At 45.0% G+C, this 25,129-nt stretch overlaps 1 protein-coding gene across 1 annotated transcript in view; it reads left to right on the top strand.

Moving 5' to 3' along the window:
- LOC126481004 (facilitated trehalose transporter Tret1-like) overlaps window positions 1-25,129 on the top strand; it is a 128,748-nt gene that overhangs the window by 69,471 nt on the left and 34,148 nt on the right. Inside the window, exon 4 of the mRNA XM_050104458.1 lies at window positions 6,000-6,293. Within this exon, the coding sequence (XP_049960415.1) occupies window positions 6,000-6,293 (294 nt within the window). The remainder of the gene's footprint in view (window positions 1-5,999; window positions 6,294-25,129) is intronic.

Here is a 25,129-nt window from a genome sequence, read left to right as displayed (position 1 = left end):
ACGCTGCCACAAAGAAAAAAACGGTGACTTCTGCGCAGTGTTGTGGAAAGACACCGACGACGCAGTTGCTGCAGTCAGATCCGCCATGGCGGAGGACAGGGCGACCTTGAAGGCGGAACTGAACGAAGCGTGCAGCCAGGTGCAGCACCTACGTAAGACACAAGCTCGTGTGCCTCACACAACAGAAGAAAAGGCACCCGCCCCCCCCCCCCCCAAGAGGGGGGTGGGGGTAGACACAGAAACACAGATGGTTACCATCCTGATCGATGAGGAAACGCAAGCAGCTTACATGGTGGCCATAGAGCTGGAGACACCTGCACCAGCCACACAGACAGACAGCATGTATGTGACTGCCTCACCAGCCCCTCAGAGATTCTGTAGGCTGAGGAGGTGGCTGTAGGTATGGAGACACCGGTCTCACCTGCCCCCTCTCCCAAAGCTGAGGTGGCGAAGACTGAACAAAAGAAAAGGAGTAGTTGTTTGAGAACCTGCCCTTCCCACACAAGAACATCATGATGACGGTGCTTAACGAGATCACCGTCTCTCTTCGTGATAGCGCTTAGCTACACTATGACTTTCCCTACCCCTTTGAGCTGTAGACATCCCTAATCTCCCACACCAACCCTACGATTTCCGATGGGAATGTGAAACCTTGAGTTGGGAATTTGAGGCCCAGGAGTTTATGCTAAGGGCAGATCTGGAACTAATAAATTCCTATCCTATTTTCACCGACTGAGATTGTAAGGACATGACCAATGAAGCAGTCAGGTTCTTACAGTAGAGTTTATCACCACCAGAACTTGACTGCTTCCTCGGCCATGTCCTTCTGGAAGAGTCTACCACCACCAGATTATTTCACCCTGACAGATATGAAATTGAAGCCACCAAAGAAGAAGAATTGATATCCATGTCTCTCTACGATTTTTCAGATAACCTTCAAGCAAATCCACTAACGAGGAGTCATCATCACCAATCTCACAGGAACAGAATAATCGACAACTATCTGCCCAAACTCCTTACACATCCGACCAAGGACAAGGTCCATCAGACAACATCAGCATCAGAGTTTGTTGTTAACAGAGATGTTGTCGGTCAGGATAGCTCAGTAAATTTGAGCATGAATTATACACTGGATGTCACATAAGTAACAAAATCTATCACGCACAGTTCACCCCATCTCAGGTTGCCTAAGTCAATTGCTGATAATGTGATTATGCAGTGGAAACACGAAGGAACAACCACAGCTAAACCAAGACCAAGCAGACCTAGTGTACTGACAGAGAAGGAGATTAATTATAAAAAAAATAGCATGAAACCAGCGGAAGGAATCCCTCGTGAGTTCTGAAGTGCTACCAACAGTTCACTAGCACACTGACCGTGTGTAGCGAGTTAAAAGGAATGGGGGACAACGGTCGAGCAGCTGCTCGTAAGTCACGTTGAATCAAGCTATAACCAGTGGCAATCTGATGGATTTGGCGAATACCTCCCATCATCTGTCATGTCAGCAATGAAGTACAGAGGACGTTGTGGTATTGCGGATGTTTCTCGTGGTTAGTGTGTGCTCCCCTTATTACGCTTAAGAAAATGCTAAAAGTGGAAGGATATGAAGACTTCTTACAAGCACTTTGTACCGCATACAATAGAGGAACAGTTTGGAGACGATGATTATATCAGCATGATGGTGCACTCTCCTGAAGTAGACTGGCCGCCCAAGAGTCCCACCACCCAATCGAACACCTTTGGAATGTGTTGGAACGTTGTTTTCGCTCCAGACCCTAGCGTCCGACATCTCTACCTTCTCTAGTTTCGGCTCTTGAGAAAGGGTGCACTGTCATTCCTCCAAAGACATTTAGACATCTCATTCAAAGTGTCTCCAAGAGATTTCAAGTCGTCATAAAGGCCACTAATACGTGCCCGGACCCTTTTCATTAGATAGTGTACAGCAGTTGCGACCAGGGGTATTAACATTCGCCATCCAACCGAACTCAAAAATTAACCAAACGCTAGTTAGTTAATTAGTTACATGATCCAAAGCTCATTTGATTGGCTCTTTTATCGAAATAATGCGGGACGAGTCAATTTACAGGATATATATACATGATTAATGTTAACATTAATGAACAAATTATTATTTTTAGTCCTGCCCATGAAACTACACTTTTCGTACTGGCTACCAGTTTTTTTTAGTAGAAATTCGTCAATAACATAGGAGGAATTGTCAGGGAAAAATGATTTTAAATTAGACTTAAAACTTGCTTCGCTACCTGTCAGACATTTTATGTTATTGGGCAAATGATCAAAAATTATTGTTGCTGTATACTGAATCCTTTCTGAAACACTGACAGCTTCAATAATGGATAAAAAAGATCTTCTTTTCTTGTCTAGTGCTGTAGGTATGGACATCATTGTACTTTTCATATTGCGATGGATTATTTGTGACGAATTTCCTTAACGAAAATATGCATTGTGACGCCGCAGTTAAAATGGTTCTTGAAAAGGTATCTGCATGACGTCCTGATGTCCGTAGGTAAACACCAGCTATTCTCCCTACTCCCTTTTGTACAATCAATACTACTTCCTAAGTGATGAGTTAAACCAGAAAATTAATCCATACTACGTTACTGAATATATATATACAAAATATGTCAGGGTACTGACACATTTGTTTCGAACATTACCAATTACACAAAAAGTAAAAGTAGCTGAACTTAATTGTTCGAGAAGCTCATTAATATGCTTCTTCCTTTTCAAGTTTTCATCAATATGTACACGCAAAAAATTGTAGCATTCTACTCTATTTACTGTCTCTTGCTCATGGGCTACATCAATTGTTGGTGTGATTCTATATGTTGTACAGAAATAAATGTAGTGAGGTTTTTTTCAAAATTTAGGGATAGGCCATTTTTAGAGAAAATATCATTTACCAGCTCTTCTGTTGCTTTCTCTCTAATGGGATTTATTATAATTCTAATATTTTCCGCAAAAAATACAAATGTTTCTTTGTTGAATGATACACTGAACAGCCAAAGAAACTGGTACACCTGCCTAATATAGTGTAGGGCCCACGCGAGCTTACGCAGAACTGCCGCAACACGACGTGGCATGAACTCGACTAGTGTCTGAAGTAGTGCTGGAGGGAACTGACACCATGAATCCTGCAGGACTCTCCATAAATCTGTAAAAGTACGAGAAGGTTGGGATCTCTTCTGAACAGCGCGTTGCAAGGCATCCCAGATATTCTCAATAATGTTCATGTCTGAGGAGTTTGGTGGCCAGTGGAAGTGTTTAAACTCAGAAGAGTGTTTCTGGAGCCACTCTGTAGCAAATGTGGGGGGTGTCGCATTGTCCTGCTGGAACTGTCCAAATCCGTCTGAATGCACAGTGGACATGAATGGATGCAGGTGATCAGACAGAATGCTCATGTACGTGTCACCTCTCAGAGTCGTAACTAGACGTATCAGGGGTCCCATATCACTCCAACTGCATACGCGCCAATTTATTACAGAGCCTCCACCAGCATGAACAGTCCCCTGCTGACATGCAGGGTCTATAGATTCATTAGGTTTTACACGTCCATTCGTTTGATACAATTTGAAACGAAACCCGTCCAACCAGGCAGCATGTTTCCAGTCATCAACAGTCCAATGTCGGTGTTGACAGGCCCAGACAAGGCGTAAAGCTGTGCAGTCATCAAGGGTACACGAGTGGGTCTTCGGCTCCGAAAGCCCACATCAATGACGTTTCGTTGAATGGTTCGCGCACTGACACTTTTTGTTGCCCAGCATAGAAATCTGCAGCAGTTTGCGGAAGGGTTGCACTTCTGTCACGTTGAAAGATTGTCTCCGGTCATCGTTGGTCCCGTTCTTGCAATATCTTTTTCTGGCCGCAGCGATGTCGGAGATCTGATGTTTTGCCGTATTCCTTATATTCACTGTACACTCGTGAAGTGGTCTTACAGGAAAATCACGACTTCATCGCTACCTCGGAGATGCTGTGTCCCATCGCTGGTGCGCCGATTGTAACACGACGTTCAAGCTCACTTAAATCTTGCTAACCTGCCATTGTAGCAGTAGTAACCGAACTAACAACTGCGACAACAGTTGTAGTCTTACATAGGCGTTGCTGATGGCAACGCCGTATTCTGCCTGTTCACATATCTCTCTATTTGAATATGCATGCCTATGTCAATTTCTTTGGTGCTTCAGTGTGTAAGGAACATAAGTGGAGCCAAAATTGGACCCTCCCTTCGTGATTTTTTCCCCCTCTACTAAAACTTTCTACTTTTCCGGCATGATCTGATCTATTCAGCGTAACCTTTTACATTCTTTTGTCAAGTATGTTTCAAACCAGCAGCGTATGAAACCATAAGTTCCATAAAACTTGGGATTTCCTCAGAGATTATCATGATCTATGCAGTCAAACGCTAGTGATGGGCTGCTGCGCTGGCTTCCTTTTTTTTCTTTTTTTTTATCAAATGTGTTTCATTTTTGGTGTATAACCACATATACCGAATATATGTAGGTTGGAACTTAGATAGTGGGAACACTGCTGTGAAGACACTATGCAATGAAATCTACTATTGTCACTGATAGCACACGTTGTTGACATTCCTACTTTACCTCCGAGCAAATGGACTCACCCGTCCCATGTAACCGGCGTGCGCACAATCGAGGGAAACACAGTCACTTGTGAGCGAGCGGTCTAGCGTAACGGTGTCACTATGTTTTCGAAACAGGATCAAGATTGAATGTGGCAGAGATCGTACAGCAAGACAGTGTCATCAGAGTCTTCAAGAGGCGTGCGGGGAATCGGGATTGCTGTACATAACAGTGGCACGTTGGGTAAAAGCCTTCAACGAAGGTCGGCAGACTGTGGCAGATAAGCATCGGACAGGTCGTCCTAGCGTCTCTGAAGACGAAGTGCATGCCGCTGCCGCGTTAGTGGACAGTGATCAACGCCATACATTTCGTGAGCTCGCCCACGAAACCGGATTAGCGCATACGAGTGTGCTTCGCATTCTGAAGGAACACCTGGCCATGGGAAAAATTGCATCACGATTGGTCCCGCATGACTTGATGGAAATGCAGAAATGGATGCGTTACGACGCTGCTCATACGCATTTGGAGAGCTATGAGCGCGAAGGAGAGGCTTTCTTACTCCATATCGTAACACTGCATGAAACATGGGCCACATCGTGCGAGCCAAAACTGAAACGCCAATCGAACGAATGGCGTCACTATGGGTCGCCGCGTCGAAAGTGCGTCAGAGCCCCAGTATGGTGAAAATTATGGTGATTCTCCTGTTAAACTGTGATGGTGTTATCCTGACGCATTACTTTCCTCCACGGCAGACCGTCAGTGCACAGTACTACTGTTCGTTTTTGGAGCATCACCGGCGACCAGCTTTGGGAAAGAATCGGCGACTTTCTGCGCAAGCTGTGGCTGCTCTGTTCTGTCGATGGGACTGGAAAGTACTGTACCATCCACCATACTCCCCGGACTTAAGTCCTTGTGACTTTGATTTGATTCCGAAGATGAAGGAACCACTTCGTGGCATTCGCTTCAGAACTGTTCCAGAGATTCGACAGGCAGTAGAGCGATCCATTCGCACCATCGACAGAACAGGCTCTGCTAACGGTATACTACGCCTTCCACATCGCTGGCAAAGGGTTCTACACAATGCTGGTGACTGCTCTGAAGGACAGTTCAAATTGTTCAAATGGCTCTCAGCACTATGGGACTTGACATCTGAGGTCCCCTAGAACTTAGAACCACTTAAACCTAACTCACCTAAGAACATAACACACATCCATGCCCAAGGCAGGATTCGAACCTGCGACCGTAGCGGTCGCGCCGTTCCAGACTAGCGCCTAGAACCGCTCGGCCACCCCGGCCGGCAGACGCTAAGAGGGTCGCTGGGTGCCCCCCTTCCTCTCAGCACTCTCGGCTCTGGGCTTCCTAGCACAGGCGTAAAACCGGTCCTTCTCGTCATTTCCGCAGTCGTCCAGTGGCGTGATGGTGCTGGTGTCGTACGCGGCGGACATCTTCGCGCGCAGCGGCGCCGCGCTGGACGCTTCCGTCAGCTCGATGGTGCTGGGCGCGGTGCAGACTGTGATGAGTGCCGTGGCGGCGGCGGTGGTGGACCGCGCGGGCCGCCGGCCCATGCTGCTCGTCTCCTGCGCCGGCTGCACCGTCTCGCTGGCCGCCGTCGGCGCCTACTTCTACCTGGCCAACACCGGCGCCGACGTCAGCTCCTTGGGTTGGCTGCCGCTCAGCGCTCTCGTCGTCTACGTGGTGAGTCTGACGCCCCGTGTCCCGTGTCGGTCGCGTAACAAGAGCCACTCAGAATTAAAAGCAATCAGACTTGGTTACCACAAGGTTCGATTTTGGGCCCTATGTTGTTCACACGTTATTTTGTAATTAGAACTAGCACTGAGATGCCATAGCCCTAACTAGTGTCAAGCCATTTCACTACATTGCGCTTAAATTCGCATCTATGACTTCTTTCCACATCTCACATAATACTCTCTGTAGGATCCTCAGTACACAGCTATTACAACTGGTGTTCAATAATTAATGCAACACATTTTTTCCTCGGCTAATTTCGGTTGAAAAAATGCAGAATTTCTTGTGGGGCATCGTGGAATAATCTCGCTTCAGCTCCCATAGTTTCATGAAATTCCGATAGTTGGCGGCGCTATATACAGGGTGGTCCATTGATAGCGACTGGGACAAATATCTCACGAAATAAGCATCAAACGAAAAAACTACAAAGAACGAAACTTGTCTAGCTTGAAGGGGGAAACCAGATGGCGTTATGGACGGCCCGCTAGATGGCACTGCCATAAGACAAACGGATATCAACTGCGTTTTTTTTAAATAGGAACCCCCATTTTTTATTACATATTCGTGTAGTACGTAAAGAAATATGAATGTTTTAGTTGGACCACTTTTTTCGCTTTGTGATAGACGGCGCTGAATTGGCACAAACGTATGTACGTGGTATCACGTAACATTCCTCCAGCGCGGACAGTATTTGCCTCGTGATACATTACTCGTGTTAAAATGGACTGTTTACCAATTGCCGAAAAGGTCGATATCGTGTTGATGTATGGCCATTGTGATCAAAATGCCCAATGCGCGTGTGCTATGTATGCTGTTCGGTATCCTGGACGACATCATCCAAGTGTCCGGACCGTTCGCCGGATTGTTACGTTATTTAAGGAAACAGGAAGTGTTCAGCCACATGCGAAACGTCAACCACGACCTGCAACAAATGATGATGCTCAAGTAGGTGTTTTAGTTGCTGTCGCGGCTAATCCGCATATCAGTAGCAGACAAATTGCGCGAGAATCGGGAATCTCAAAAACGTCGGTGTTGAGAATGCTACATCAACATCGATTGCACCCGTACCATATTTCTATGCACCAGGAATTGCATGGCGACGACTGTGAACGTCGTGTACAGTTCTGCCACTGGGCACAAGAGAAATTACGGGACGATGACAGATTTTTTGCACGCGTTCTACTTAGTGACGAAGCGTCATACACCAACAACGGTAACGTAAACCGGCATAATATGCACTACTGGGCAACGGAAAATCCACGATGGCTGCGACAAGTGGAACATCAGCGACCTTGGCGGCTTAATGTATGGTGCGGCATTATGGGAAGAAAGGATAATTGGCCCCCATTTTGTCGATGGCAATCTAAATGGTGCAATGTATGTTGATTTCCTACGTAATGTTCTACCGATGTTATTACAAGATGTTTCACTACATGACAGAATGGCGATGTACTTCCAACATAACGGATGTCCGGCACATAGCTCGTGTGCGGTTGAAGCGGTATTGAATAGCATATTTCTTTACAGGTGGATTGGTCGTCGAAGCACCATACCATGGCCCGCACGTTCACCGAATCTGACGTCCGCGGATTTCTTTCTGTGGGGAAAGTTGAAGGATATTTGCTATCGTAATCCACCGACAACGCCTGACAACGTGCGTCAGCGCATTGTCAATGCATGTGCGAACATTACGGAAGGCGAACTACTTGCTGTTGAGAGGAATGTCGTTACACGTATTGCCAAATGCATTGAGGTTGACGGACATCATTTTGAGCATTTATTGCATTATTGTGGTATTCATAGGTAATCACGCTGTAACAGCACGCATTCTCAGAAATGATAAGTTCACAAAGGTACGTGTATCACATTGGAACAACCGAAATAAAATGTTCAAACGTACCTACGTTCTGTGTTTTAATTTTAAAAACCTACCTGTTACCAACTTTTCGTCTAAAATTGTGAGCCATATGTTTGTGATTATTACAGCGCAATCTGTCACAAAGCGAGAAAAGTGGTCCAACTAAAACATTCATATTTCTTTACGCACTACACGAATATGTAATAAAAAATGGGGGTTCCTATTTAAAAAAACGCAGTTGATATCCGTTTGACCCATGGCAGCGCCATCTAGCGGGCAAACCATGGCGCCATCTGGTTTCCCCCTTCAAGCTAGACAAGTTTCGTTCTTTGTAGTTTTTTCGTTTGACGCTTATTTCGTGAGATATTTGGCCCGGTCATGATCAATGGACCACCCCATATAGTCTTCAAAACGGCGTCTGTAACGGAGGTGCTTTCCAAGCAGAGAACTGACATTGATTTTCTTTTGGCGGAAAACCAGAGCATCGTATATATTCATAAGCACTTGTGGAACCTCTAAGGAGACATGGCAGAGAACAAAAGAACGATGAGTCGTTGACCGAGATGTCTGTCATCATCCCAACAAGCTCCCACAAACCTGTTCGATCTCCTGTTTGAGAGATGGCCACACACAGCTGTCACCCATGCAGTGTTGGCACATGCTGACACTCTCATACGACGTGAAGGACGGGTCACAATCATCTCGCTGCTCAGATGGACGTCTCTGTTGATAGTGCTGACACGTTCGTCCACCAGTTGGGGTACTCAAAGTCGTGTACCCACTGGGCTCACCAGCAGCCTAGCAGAAGACCGCAAAGAGAAACAAAGGACCACCTGTGCGGAATTTCTTGCAGGTTACAAGGCTGATCTTGACAATTTTTTGTCGAACATCGTAACAGAAGATGAAACATCGGTTCATCGCTTCGAACTGGAAACGAAACGGCAATCCATGGAGTGACGCCACGCCACTTCTCCAAAGAAAAATGGTTCTAAGCACTATAAGATATCTGAGGTCGTCAGCCCCTGGACTTAGAACTATTTAAATCTAACTAACCTAAGGACATCACACACACCCATGCCTGAAGCAGGATTTGAACCTGCGACTGTAGCAGCAGCAGGGTTCTGGACTGAAGCGCTAGAGCTGCTGGACCACAGCGGCCGGCTCTCCAAAGAAGAAGTTCGATGCTGCACCCTCGGCTGGTCAAGTCATGGTGACAGTCTTCTGAGACTCTGAAGGGGTTATTCTGTTTCATGTTCTCCCTCACGGTGCATTGATCAACTCTGAGGCGTATTTTGCTACTTCAGGAAATTGAAGATTTGCATTCAAGCATGTTCGTAGCCACAAAAATGCCAAGGAACTTCTCCTTCCCATGACAAAGCGAGGCCTCACACAAGTCTGCGCACCCAAAAGGAGCTCACAAAACTTCATTGGACTGTTCTTCGTCATCTACCCAACCGCCTCGCTCTCGCACCTTCCAACTTCCATCTGTTTGGCTCAATGACCGATGCAGTCCAAGGGAAGTAGTTCATGGATGACGGGGAGGTCATTGATGCAGCAAGACGCTGGTTCCGACGTCAGCCAGTAAAGTGGTACCATGCGGGCATATAGGCCGCCCCAGTGCAAGGGCGCAAGGCTGTCGCATTGAATGGAGACTGTGTTGAAAAATAGCGTTTTGTAGTCAGATGAGTGGGAAATAATATGCTGTATTGGAATCTAGAATAAAACCAACCTGCTTTCAGAAACAAATGTGTAGAGTACTTACTGAAGGCCCCTCTTAAATGAACGTGTAACAAAACGCGCTGCTCTTCTTTGGATTTTCTCTATCTCCTCTGTCAGTCCCACCCAGTACCGATCCCAGATGACAAACATTAGTTAAGTATTGGTCTGAAGAGGCTTTTCTGAAATGACAACACTTCTGGAGGACTCTTCCAAAAAAACTCAGCCTGGTGTACACCTTACCTCCGAATAATTTTATGTGGTCGTTCCACTTTAAATAGCTCCTTACACATACTGCTGGGGAGTTAACTGGTGTGACTGTTTCGAGTTCTGCTATCGTGTAATCATACAATAATTGATCTTTTTGCCTATTTACGAGCAGACATTTACCAAACTTTTTTGCCTATTTACGAGCAGACGTTTACCAAACTTTGCAGGTCTTCCTGCATTTCGCTGCAGTTTTTTAGCTTTATGACTTCTCTGTATACAACAGCATTATCGGCGAAAAGACACATGGAACTTACGACATTATCCTGTTTCTGTCCGTAGTAATGTGTGTATGTTATTACTGTTTATAAACAAGACTACATCTGGGACCTAACTATGGACGCTCTTATGGTTAACTAATACTTTATTAACTTCTTCTGCAATCTGCCATGATCAATGCTGCTCTCTTTAATTAAGGGGCTCATATTCTTCCCTGTCTGAAATTAGGACCTATCTTATCAGGCTGTGAAGAAATTTCTCTGTCCTAAAAACACACATGTGAATTCTACCAGCTACATGTACAGCCTGACCTGCTAAGGGGGTCCTACAATTTTACATACGATAACAGAGGTCGAGAAGTCCGCATCTAAGACAGTCATAGAATCGTCTGATCCTCTGGTTTAAGTCTTCCACACGGCTTCAAACCAGAGGAGCACGTTTCGTTCAGGGAACGATGCTGCAAAACGCTAGCTAGCTCTGCTTCCACTCCACGTACGAAGCTAGTTGCCTTCAACAAAGCAGCCAGTCACCTTTAGGAACTGAGGATGGGCTCTGAACCCAGGCGGCAGGTGTCATTCGTGCTGACACGAGCCACGATTTGCAACTGAGTGCACCCTGTGTGCTCAGTCACTGCCGGCTGAGTCTTCTCCACATCTCGGACGTGACGCCCCCCTCCCCCTCCCCCACCGCCCGGCAAGCAAACAGAGTGAGCACTGGCTTTCCTTCCTACCTGCTGTATCTCTAAGGGGCTTCATCACTCGTTTAACGATGGAGCTCTCAGCAACTAGTTTGTCTACCGAGTTACAATGTTTTGGGCCCGTTTTGTGGGTCATACTTTCGTTTAGCTCATCAGTCGTAGTATTAGCCAAAGATAATTATCAGGTTACTCCAAAAGCATTCGGTAGTTGGTTACACAAACCATTTGTGCGCTGTGATCTTCATTTGTTATTGCAGCTGTGGTGTTTATGTCATAGGTGGGAAGTTCAGGTCCGGATAAAGTGTGGGGATCTGGAGAGGGTCACAGTTCGCAACAAACTCTCTCCCCTCCCACTGCTTCCCTCTAAAATTAACTCACCATTACATCCACTTTCAGCGCACCACAGATTCTTACAATAATAACAACACAATATAGCAGATGTTTTAACACAGGTAACTATAACATGCAACGGCCTTGCCACAGTGGATACACAGGTTCCCATCATATCACCGAAGTTAAGCGCTGCCGGGCATGGCTGGCACTTGGATGGGTGGCCATCGGGCCACCATACGCTGTTGCCATTTTTCGGGGTGCACCCAGCCTCACGATGCCAATTGAGGAGCTACTCGACCGACTAGTAGCGGTTCTGGTCAAAGAAAACCATTGTAACGACCGGGAGAGCGGTGTGCTGACCACACGCCCCTCCTATCTGCATCCTCATCTGAGGATGACACGGCGGTCGGATGGTCCCGATGGGCCCCTTGTGGCCTGCAGACGGAGTGCTAACTATAACATGAATATGTTTCCATGCTTAGTGCATCACTTCAGCACAGCTACCAAGAAATTACATTTCAGGTAAATACAGCACTTGAAGAGCGTTCTTTGGTAATTTAAGGGAATTGTGTGACATATGCATAGACATCTGGTCCCACATAATTCGGAAAAACCTACCAAGGATTCATCGCATCCATACCACTCACAATAGCTGCTTAGCTGCGTTCCAAGCACGGACCAGTAAACTATTAAGCAAGGAGTCGTAATGGCTCATCGGTGTAGGTATCCCGCCTCTCACACCAAACTTCCAGATCTTACCCAACAGTCCACACACCCTTAACAGCTGAAGACGTAACACAATCATTTAGTTACAATATCATCACTGACGCCAGCTTAAGAAATATTCCAGAGTCGATCGTGTAGTTCTTTCCACTCTTCGCAGTATCATCCAATTCACAGGTTATTTTCTACAGTAGCGGAAAACATCAAAACTACAAAGGGCGTTTAATAAGTACAGGTAATGCACCACAAGTTTTTTCTCGGCCAGTTTCCGTTTAAACTAAAAGCGGAATTTATTGTGGGACATAGTAGAATATTCCTGCTCAGCACCTATTGTTTAGGTTGGTAGCGGTGCTATACGTAGCCTTCAAAATGGCGTCTGTAAAGGAGATACGTTCCGAGCAGAGAGCTGTCATTGAGTTTCTATTGGCGCAAAACCAGAGCATCTCAGATATTCATAGGTGCTTGAATAATGTGTACAGACATCTGGCAGTGGAAAAAGACACGGTGTGTCGTTGTGGAAGCGTCTGTCGTTGTCGCAACAAGGTCGTGCGAACCTGTCCGATATCCCGCGTACGGGCCGGCTGCATACAGCTCTGACTCCTGCATTGTTGGAACGTGCGGGCCCTCGCATTCGAGGTGTTCGACGGATCACAGTTAAACATCTCGTTGCTCAACGGGACGTCTCTGTTGGTAGTGCTGACACACTCGTTCGCCAGTTGGGGTACTCAAAGATTTGTGCCTGTTTGGTTCCTCGCACCCTAACAGAACGCCATAAGGAGCATCAAAGGACCAACCATTTGGTCCAATGAAGGGTGCACTCCTTGGGAAGAAGTACAGGAATGAAGTTACTGATGCAGCAAGACCAGTAGATTGGTAGCATGTGGTCATACAGGCTCTCCCAGTAACGAGGCATAAGACTGTCAAGTTAAACAGAGACTATATTGAAAAATGGGGTTTTGCAACCATAAGAGTGGGCAATAATATGATGTATTGGAATCCTGAATAAAATCTGCTTTCAGAAAAAAAGGTGTTGCAGTACTTATTGAACGCCGCTCGTACTACTTAAACCTAATAGCTGATAATCCATCCACACACACCTCATGGTACCAACTCATTAGCCTCATTCCGGTGCTTAGAAAAACCGTTAAAAACATCTTCAGCCAACATATCCATTACTAAGAAGCAACATACCTACCTACTGCAACATCCAATGTCGTTTCAGTCCTAACTACATCACAAATGAGCATCTCTCAACTATATGAACGAATATCAAGTAGCCTTGTCTTTCTTGACATCCAACCCAAATTAACCATACCTGCTCTTGTATATTTTATCCTACTGCTGGCGTGCCCGAAGGCTCATTCCTGCTCTTGAACACTACATACATTCCTAAACCTCCATCCCCTTCCCATCTCCTCCAGTATCCTTATAAAACGGAAAGGAAGAGTAAAGCCTAACGTAATACCCGTATGGAACCACCAACCCAGCTATCCATACCCTCCCAACCTCCCATGCCTCACTCCAACGTCACTACCACAAAAGGGTGTAGCAAAAAGAATCATCCGATTTTAAAAAATCGTAACTACACCACTGGCCATTAAAACTGCTACACCAAGAAGAAATGCAGATGATAAACGGGTATTCATTGTACAAATATATTATACTATAACATGTGATTACATTTTCACGCAATTTGGGTGCATAGATCCTGAGAAATCAGTACCCAGAACAACCACCTCTGGCTGTAATAACAGCCTTGATACGCCTGGGCACTGAGTCAAACACAGCTTGGATGGCGTGTACAGGTACAGCTGCCCATGCAACTTCAACTCGATACCACAGTTCATCAAGAGTAGTGACTGGCGTATTGTGACGAGCCAGTTGCTCGGCCACCATTGACCAGACGTTTTTAATTGGTGAGAGATCTGGAGAATGTGCTGGCCAGGGCAGCAGTCGAACATTTTCTGTATCCAGAAAGGCCCGTACAGGACCTGCAACATGCGGTCGTGCATTATCCTGCTGAAATGTAGGGTTTCGCAGTGTTAGAATGAAGGATAGAGCCACGGGTCGTAACACATCTGAAATGTAACGTCCACTATTCAAAGTACCGTCAATGCGAACAAGAGGTGACCGAGACGTGTAACCAATGGCACCCCAAACCATCACGCCGGGTGATAAGCCAGTATGGCGATGACGAATACACGCTTCCAATGTGCATTCACCGCGATGTCGCCAGACACGGATGCGACCATCATGATGCTGTAAACAGAACCTGGATTCATCCGAAAAAATGACGTTTTGCCATTCGTGCACCCAGGTTCGTTGTTGAGTACACCATCGCAGGCGCTCCTGTCTGTGATGCAGCGTCAAGGGTAACCGCAGCCACGGTCTCCAAGCTGAGAGTCCATGCTGCTGCAAACGTCGTCGAAATGTTCGTGCAGATGGTTGTTGTCTAGCAAGTGTCCCCATATGTTGACTCAGGGATCGAGACGAGGCTGCACGATCCGTTACAGCCATGCGGATAAGATACCTGTCATCTCGATTGCTAGTGAGGCCGTTGGGATCCAGCACGGCGTTCCGTATTACCCTCCTGAACCCACCGATTCCATATTCTGCTAACAGTCACTGGATCTCGAACAACGCGAGCGGCAATGTCGCGGTACGATAAACCGCAATCGCGATAGGCTACAATCCGACCTTTATCAAAGTCGGAAACGTGATTCTACTCCTTACACGAGGCATCACAACAACGTTTCACCAGGCAACGCCGGTCAACTGCTGTTTGTGTATAAGAAATCGGTTGGAATCTTTTCCTCATGTCAGCATGCTGTAGGTGTCGCCACCGGCGGCAATCTTGTGTGAATTCTCTGAAAAGCTAATCATTTGCATATCACAGCATCTTCTTTCTGTCGGTTAAATTTCGCATCTGTAGCACGTCATCTTCGTGGTGTAGCAATTTTAATGGCCAGTAGTGTATTATGTTATTTGAGATATGTGCATCCACAACGTACTGTTGGAAAGAGCAAACTCTCGAGCTTTAGATGGTTCCCGCTAGGTAACAGAAGTGTTTGCCCACTTCAGTTCTAGTAAAAATGGTGTCGGGACAACAGAACGCGTTTTGCGTTCTACGTTTTACGCCGTGTGGGTCAGTTATAATTTTCAGCGTGACTTTCGTACTAGGTATGGTGTGGATCCTCCTACAGCACAGAGCATTAGACGGTTGCATGAACAATCCGGAGAAACATGTTGTTTGTGTAAAGACAAATCGCGGGCCGTCCCCGAATGGCTGACACAGTAGTCTAACGCATCGGCCATAGTTTCACAAGGAGTCCGCAGAAATCTAAAGGCGGGGATACTGATTACATACGAAAAGGTATGAAAAAAAACTTTTTGAGATTCCCGTTTATCAAACAACAAAATTCATTGTATATGTTTATTAGTTTCAGAAATACAAGCGTGCCAAATCGGACGATTCTTTTTGGTACACCCTGTGTAATCTTTGATAAGAATAATGCTTGTATGGTATAATGGTGGTGTTCGTGATGCATGAAAATAATCACGTTCATATTGTAAGTATAATGGTGAGTATGATTATGGGGCGTTGTAGTACCGTAGATAGCGAATAAAAGTCATGGGGCATGGGGACCGGTGGAAAGAGGGAAGATGGTGTGAATTGGGGAATTGTGACTAGGGCTGGAATGAAGGGTGTAGAGGCGTTGGACACAAATATGGAAACAGCGCGAGAAATGCATGGTTAAAGATAAAATGGCGCTAACCAAGCCTGCGGGTGGCGCTGTTGTATTTGACACCTGTGCAACGCCCTCGGTACGTTGCAAGTGTCAGTCATGGTCAGAGCAGTGTTCTGTGTAGCTGTGATTGCATTGTGTCGAAGGTAATTGAATTCGAAGGCGGACAAATTGTAGGTGCTTGTATGGTGGATGCTTTCGTAACCAAGGTGGCTGAAGTGTTTGGTGTTTTAAGAGGCGCCGTATCGAAGACTTGAACTGCATACGTGGAAAGTGGGAAACATCACCCGCTAAGTCACAACGTGGACAAAAGTGTGTGTTGAGTGATTGTGACAGACGATCGTTGAAGAGGATTGGAGCGAAAAATAAGATGAAGGCAGCTGCAAAAGTCACTGCAGAACTGAATGTGCTCTCACACGATCAGTACACGAACAACACAAATGGAGCTCCATTATCTGAGAATTGCAGGGCGAAATGGAATTTACAAATCACACACCGGTGATGCAAATGCCTGCAACAGGAAAACATGGTCCCAAAGTCATATAACCTGGGTTGTCGAGCAATGGAAGAAAGTCATTTGATCGGATGAGTCTTGTTTCACATGGTTTCCAATTTACGTCTGACGTAGGCTGTGCCTACAATTAGACTGCTTGCTACCAAGAGTGAAACAGTGAAAAATGGTGGGATTATGGTTATGATTTGACCAACTGTGTCATGGTATTCCATAGCCCCATTGGAACTCTGCAAACTCGCATTACTGCCAAGAATTACGTGACCATTCCGGCTGATCAGGTGTAGCCCAGGGTACGATATTGGTTCCCTAATGGTAATGTTATGTTCCATGACGACATGACCCCCATTCACACAGCTCGCATCATCCAGGCTTGGTTTTGTGATCATAAGGATGAATTTTCGTATCTCCTCTGGTCACCACAATCACCAGATCCCAATATTATTGAGCCTTTGTGGTCCACTTTGGACAGAAGCTCCACCATCTGAACTTGTCGCTATTTTGTCGGAAGAATGGTATCAGATTCTACTCAAAATCATACATGACCTATATTGACCCATTCTGAGATGGCTGAAAGCTGTTTTGAATGCCAAGGGTTTTCCTACACGATATTAGGTGTGCTAATGTGTTTGTGTATTTGGTGTTTGTATATTTCTGTCCACCGTCCGTATCTTGGGACTGATTTCATCGTTGGGTAGTAGGAGTTGGCTCAAGTTCCCACAGAGAGGCACCAAACCATCAAGATGCATGGAAGGTGGGTTACGGATGTAGTGGTGCAGTATGGGACCTGGATTGGTGATTAGCAAATAGGACATTGAGTGCTGGGACTGGGTTTTGCGGTTTGTGTACTGGATCCAAAGGTAATCCAAGAAGAAATGAAGGTTTGGGAAATGTGAGAGTTAGTATTGGATGTGAGTTGAGGAACATAGGTTTACGATAATCCATTCACCTCTGTTCAGCTTATACAGGGTATAATGGATATAAGTTCAGTTATTTTTATATGTAGTCCCTTAATATAAACAAACATCAATGTGTTGGTTGCTTTTTCTCTGTTTCGCACGGTCTTTCCACAAACATGTTATACAATCTTTACGACCTGATGTTTTCTGCACGGTCATAACTGCACACCTAAGTGGACTATGCCTGTCAGTATAGATTAATCTGCTGCACTGTAGAAATAAGCATTAATGGCTAGGACTTGCCTTGCCTGCTTGGAGGTACTGCCCAGTCTAAAAACATACAAGTTGTAATGGCTGTAACTGCTAGTCTGCAGATGACGTAAATAGCGATGTAATGTTGTTCAGTATACCATCCTCAGTCACCAATAGAAATATCTGCTCTTATATCCGCCACACACCCTACACTTTCCTCACTGGGTCACTTGTCCGCAGCACTACCAGATGGAATTCAATCTCATGGTGAGCTGAAATGGTTCAAATGGCTGTGAGAATTATGGGACTTAACTTCTGAGGTCATCAGTCCCCTAGAACTGAGAGCTACTTAAACCAAACTAACCTAAGGACATCACACATATCCATGCCCGAGGCAGGATTCGAACCTGCGACCGTAGCAGTCGCGCGGTTCCGGACTGAAGCGCCCAGAACCGCTCGGCCACCACGGCCGGCCATGGGGGGCTGAGTTCATAATTATGTTAATGCATGGTGTCTGTTCTTTCGGACATTCATATTCATGTAACTGATTCACTTCGATAGGTAATGAGTCCACCACCGTCAGTACGGAGGCACATTTACGTCCGACCTTCTGCGGAAATCTCAAAATAGCAAGCATGAAGGACATGGACAGGGACTGCAGGTATGTGGCGCTAGGTGGGAATGTGGGTCGGCCAAGAGGCGTGCCGAGATAGTCTACACAATTGCGATAAATATTGCGTCTGGGTGGCGCAGTGGTTAACGCAACTTTCTAGTAAGCATGAGATCCTGGGTTCGAATCCCAGTCCGGCACAAATTTTCGCTCGTCGCCGCTGATTCCGCGTGAAGTCCCGATGTAGTTCCCTTTCCTATCTTTTCTCTCCCCCCTACCTTTAGTTAACATAATTTGACATCATGATGTTTCGGCTCATCAGTGTATATTCTTTCGTTCAGGCTTACTGGGATCCATGGAGCGATCAATTTTGGTGTCTAAGCAGGATAGTGAAAGAATCTCCCAGGCAGAATGTGAAGTAGTTAGCCTTGGTGCTGTTATTAGGGAAGGGTCTGTTTTTGTGTAATATCGGATGTGCTCTGGCATGTTTCTTTGCTCAAAGCTTGTGGAATCCTTTCGTACATTTTGTAGAGTTTATAGCGTTTAATCTACTTTAGAGCGTGTTATGTGCTGCTAGTTCCCACACAATTTAGATTGTAAGTAACTGTGAGCATGTTACTTAAGTATCAGTGGTGTGTGCTACCACTGGCGATAGGGGACATTTTTATACGAAGGACTTTGAGGAAAATATTTTGCAACAGGCCACTCTAAAACTGACGTACTTCTATCGAAACAGAAATGTGGATATTCATGTCCCTGCAAAATTCACTATTTCAGATTTAAAAATATCGCATTCTTCAAAGCACGAAACATACTACTTCCACCGGCATGCGTTTGCAAAAGGTCTTGCCCAGAACACGAGAAAATTCTGGCCCTACGTAAAGTCCCGAAAGGGTCGAAGGCTTCTGCACAGTCACGCGTCAACCAGTCTGGTGTGGGAGTACAAGGCATCAAATGGAATGCTAAAGCTTTCGATTTCACGTCTAAAAAATCATTCATGCAAGAGGATCGTACAGACATACCATCGCTTGATCGTCGCAAAGACTCCCGTATGGAGCATATATAAACAGACATCCCTGTCGTCGAGAGGCAGCTGAAAGAGTTGAAAACAAATGTCACCAGGTCCAGATGGAATCCAAGTTCCATTTCACATAGTACTCCACAGCACTGGATCGTTACTTTGCTTGCATCTATCGTGAATGTTTCGTCCACTGCAAAGTCTCAAGCAGTTGGTAAAGCGCAGGTGACTCCTGTATATAAGAAGGATAAAAGAGCAGACCCGCGAAATTACAGGCCGCTGTCTTTAACATCGGTTTGCTGCAGAAGTCTTGAGCATATTCTAAGTTCCAATATAATAAATTTCGATGAGAGAGAAAAGCTTCTGTTCACAAAACAGCACGAATATAGAAACCATCACTCGTGCGAAATTAAGTTTTCTCTCTTCACGCACAGTATCCTCCGAACCATGGACGAACGCCAACAGATAGATTTCATATTTCTAAATTTCCGAAAAACGTTTGGCACGGTGTACCGCTGCCAACTGTTAACGAAGGTCCGAGAATACGGAATGGATTCTCAGATACATGAGGGACTCGAACACTTCTTAAGTAATAGAATCCAGTACGTTGTATTGGACTGCGAGTGTTCATCAGACACGAGGATATTGTCTGGAGCGCCCCAGGGAAGTGTGACAGAATGGGAAAGTCTCGTCGTTGAGTGACTGTTGGAGGATACAGGATGCCTTAAACAGAATATCTGTTTGGTGTGATTAATGGCAATTTGCTTCAAATATAGAAAAATGGAAGTTAATGCTGATGGCTAGGAAAAACAGTCTTGAAATGTTCGAATATTAGTGGTCTGCTGGTTGACACAGCCACATCTAATCAAATATCTTGGCATGACAAGGCAATGCAATATGAACAGTAAAGAGCATGTAAAGTCTGTAGTACGGAGGGCGAGTGGTCGCCTTCGGTTTATTCGGATAATTCTAAGTATGTGTAGTGCATCCATAAGACAGAATAGGCATAGAGCAATACAGCACTAGTGCGATCCATTCTTGAGTGCTGCTCGAGTGTTTCGGTCCTCCCAGGTCGATTTAAAGAAAGACAACGAATCAATTTAGAGGCGTGCTGTTAGATTTATTAGCAGTAGGTTCGATCAACAAATAAGTATTATTGAAATGCTCAGACTCAGTTGGAAATCCGTGAACGGAGGACTACGATCTTTTCGCGAGACGTTACTGAGAAAATTTAGATATACACTACTGGGCATTAAAATTACTACACCAAGAAGAAATGCAGATGATAAACGGGTATTCATTGGACAAATATATTATACTAGAACTGACATGAGATTACATTTTCACGCAATTTGGGTGCATAGATCCTGAGAAATCAGTACCCAGAACAACCACCTCTGGCCGTAATAACGCCCTTGACACGCCTGGGCATTGAGTCAAACAGAGCTTGGATGGCGTGTACAGGTACAGCTGCCCATGCAGCTTCAACACGATACCACAGTTCATCAAGAGTAGTGACTGGCTTATTGCGGCGAGCCAGTTGCTCAGTCACCATTGACCAGACGTTTTCAATTGGTGAGAGATCTGGAGAATGTGCTGGCCAGAGCAGCAGTCCAACATTTTCTGTATCCAGAAAGGCCCGTACAGGACCTGCAACATTCGGTCGTGCATTATCCTGCTGAAATGTAGGGTTTCGCAGGGATCGAATGAAGGGTAGAGCCACGGGTCGTAACACATCGAATTGTAACGTCCACTGTTCAAAGTGCCGTCAATGCGAACAAGAGGTAACCGAGACGTGTAACCAGTGGCACCCCATACCATCACGCCGGGTGATACGTCAGTATGGTGATGACGAATACACGCTTCCAATGTGCGTTCACCGCGATGTCGCCAAAGACGGATGCGACCATCATGATGCTGTAAACAGAACCTGGATTCATCCGAAAAAATGACGTTTTGCCATTCGTGCACCCAGGTTCGTCGTTGAGTACATCACCGCAGGCGCTCCTGTCTGTGATGCAGCGTCAAGGGTAACCGCAGCCATGGTCTCCGAGCTGATAGTCCATGCTGCTGCAAACGCCGTCGAACTGTTAGTGTAGATGGTTGTTGTCTTGCAAACGTCTCCATCTGTTGACTCAGGGATCGAGACGTGGCTGCACGATTGCCTCTCATCTCGACTGCAAGTGATACGAGGACGTTGGGATCCAGGATATCACAGCATGTTCTTCCTGTCGGTTAAATTTCGCGTCTGTAACACGCCATCTTCGTGGTGTAACAATTTTAATGGCCAGTAGCGGACATAATTAAGGTGAGACGGCAATGATCTCTTCAGTGCAGATGCACATCATGCTCGAACTCTGACGGAAATCGGTGAAATGCCGCTAGTAATGAGGATAGTGGGGAAGTGGGGAAGTTGACAATTTAGGTCTGACGGGAGGTGTGCCAGGGTAGTCCGTGCAGTTATAATGAGCACTGCGTCCGGATAGCTCAGTGTCAGAGCATCGACCTCGTAAGCAAGAGACCCAGGTTCGAATCCCAGTCCGGCACAAATTTTCACCTTCCCCCATTGATTTCAATCAATGGCCACTCGCAGCCATGTATGTAATTCCTTTGTGTATTAAGACATAGACACAGTCTTCTTTCCCTTGCTCTACTTGGAAATGGAACAGGAAAGGGAACGACTAGTAGTGGTAGATGGTAACGTCCGCCATTCTCTAAATGGTGTCTTGTGGAGTATATATGTTGATTTACTGGGATTACTTTGGCCCTTTGTGGTTAACTTTAACTCACTGGTAGAGAAAAATATTAATTTTTTGTTGCTAAAATTACGTCATTAGCGTGGAGCAAATAAGACAGCATCCATTTACTATGTGTAAATAATGATCTAGAAGGTTGAGAATTCTATGAAATAACATCGTGTTGGCAGCACCGAACTCAATGTTGTTCATAAATATTTTAACAGCTATCACTCCCCAATAACGTTCACGTCAGTTAAGCTAAAAGTACAGTGAGTGTAATTTTGCATTCCGTCAGTATTAGGTAACAAGGTCAGAAACTGTTATTTGCGTGAATTTCAATTTAGGTAATATATTTAACACTGCACATCTTTGCAAAATATGGGGTTATCTTAGCCCGGGCCAAAGCAACCTCAACAAGAAAATGAAATGGTATTAGAATCTGAATGTGATTCTTACAGTTTTTCTGGTGTGGAAGATGATGTCCAGCATTACCAAATGTTGAAAACCAAACTATCAGTTGAGCAATATGCTACGGTTTTATAGACAAAGACGAATATTCCGGAATTGGGACTGAGTCGACTGATAAGGGCACTAAGGCGAATTGTATGGGAAAGGCAAAGTCCTACTGGAAATTACCAGAACAAAAAGATTAAGTATTATATTTTTGAGAGAATTTGACAAGAATTATCAGTCCAACACGACTAACAAAACATGGCTATTTTCAGGTACCAGAGCTTCAATAAACGGTGTAATAATATATTTGTATAATAATATATTTCCATGATTCGACTGTGAAAAATTTCTGCCTTACGTATGTAGTCTTCATCCTACACTACTACAATCGCATCCCTTTGCCTGTCTTCTGGATAATTATTCTTTCTTATTCGGTCTACGTGTTCAATTTACTGACGGTGCATATTCCCTTCCCATTCTTCCCAGGAAACTGCTCCTCTTTGGGTAAGACCCCTGTGTTTAGTTAAAGATCTGATTACGCCAGGAGTTGAAATATCATTGTAATTAAAAACGTACAGGAAGTGAAACAGACTGTTTTATTAAGAAAAAGGGCTTAACTGGGACATACTAGCGTAATAACACACATCGAATACGTTTTAATCAGCACCCCCGCACGCCACTGGTTAGAAAGAAACTAAGCAATAAAATACATGAAGCTATCAATAAAGGACATCAGTCCTCGCCACTACAATCCCACATACTTTAGCAGACATATAAATGGGCGTTGTTACTATGAACTACCGTGCGACAAACTATTTAAAGAATGTTAGCCTTGCAGAAAGACAACGGATATGATTTATGCATGTCGCGATACCACCCCATTTCGTACGCCTTGTACGACGGTACCTAACAAAAATTTTGAATAAGTGATGGAATATTTACACGTTCTTCAGCCCTTTTTCTCAAAGAATCACCAACTCTTGTGAACACACCTGGCTGCCCTCTAATCTGGTCACACACATGAGACACGTGACGCACTGCGGGTATGGAATATACCAAAGCTTTCAAATGTTCCCATAGCCTTAAATCTCAGGAATTAAGGACAAGTAAACGGTGAAAGATGGGGGGGGAGGGGGGAAGGGGTAAGAGGACATGCCACCTGACCTTCTCGACCATTCCATCACCTATTCAAAATTTTTGTTAGGTACCGTCGTACAAGGCGTACGAAATGTGGTGGTATCGCGACGTGCATAAATCATATCCGTTGTCTTTCTGCAAGGCTAACGTTCTTTAAATAGTTTGTCGCACGGTAGTTCATAATAACAACGCCCATTTATATGTCTGCTAAAGTATGTGGCCCTATGAGACTGGCACTTGCAATTCCTACCCTCACATTGTCACTTGTTGATGCTAGATCGAACTTGATGTCTTTCTTCCATGACCGCACGATGGTTTCCATCTGCCCACACAAGCGATAAGATATGAGCAACTAACGCCCCAGGAAGACAGCCCAGAGCAGTAAGTACTGACCTCGCCACAACTGACTGCTACTGCAATACCCATTTTATATCTAGTTTTGAACAGAGCTGTCTCCTGCAAAAATGAGGTACTTAAAAAAATTTAAAAAAAAGCATACCACTATATGTGTAACACATGCAAGAATAAGATATGTTGCATGTCAGAGAAGTAATGTGAGAATTCAAGCGCCAATTTCAAATAAATATTACGTTTCATATAAGTACCGAGACTAAGATAGTAACATAGTCGATTTAAATGTCTTGTCAGTCACGTGCAGCGAGATAATATTTTGTTCTTGATATGTGTGTAACCTCGTTACTTCAAGGTAGTGATTAGTCTGTGTTCCCACATGCTTTGTATCCGAGATAAAGGAAGGCTAGATTACCATCAGAATTTTAGTCGAGCAATGTTTATCAGTAGATAAAATCTTGCTTACCTGACAGGGTCATTTTGAGTCTAAATACCTTTAAAAGTTTTATCATTAATAGGAAACATGTAGCATACATTTGAGAGAAACTGACTGTACCGACGCAATGCTTTGAAGTTCAACCTTCGAAACACAGAGAAGAGAACGGAAAAACCGACTGAGCTACTCGAAGGTCGAGTTAAAAACTAAGAGCTAACCCACTCACCCACACCGGTAGTCTTACAGCGTTATATTAATCTGATTACCTTCATAAATAGCAGCAACAATGCGTTGCTGAGACGTTGTTTGCTGGCTGTTATTCGTTTACGTATAGTGTTGTGCTTGTAAACTGTAACGTCACGAAGGATAAGTAACGGAATTCCAGCTATTGCGTGTGCACAGTATGGTAGGATTGTTAAACCTGAAAGTGATTTGGTAGTATACAAGATGCGAAATTTAGTATTGAACTGCCACCCCTTCTAACAAAAGCGGCTGTAAATTGGCTAGCCATCGAGTTAGACTGAGCTTGAATGGCAGATACGTCATTCCACTATGCTTCAATATTCTACTCGTATGTCATAGTTCGTCAATAGTAGTGGCTGGCGAGTAGCAATGTGTCATCTCTCGACAACACATACACACACGTTTTCAGTGGGTGAGAGATTCGGAGAACATGCTGACGAGGGCTACATCGAAACACCATCTGTATCGAGGTACAGGGGTTGGGCAAAAATATGGAAACTGCGAGATATTCGCGCTTGAACGTAAATGCAGATACTAGGCAAGCCTGCAGGTGGCGCTGGTGTATTTGACCACGAGGG

Source organism: Schistocerca serialis, chromosome 5, assembly GCF_023864345.2.
Source record: "Schistocerca serialis cubense isolate TAMUIC-IGC-003099 chromosome 5, iqSchSeri2.2, whole genome shotgun sequence".
Lineage (NCBI taxonomy): Eukaryota > Metazoa > Arthropoda > Insecta > Orthoptera > Acrididae > Schistocerca > Schistocerca serialis.
This window is presented reverse-complemented; position numbering and strand designations above follow the sequence as displayed.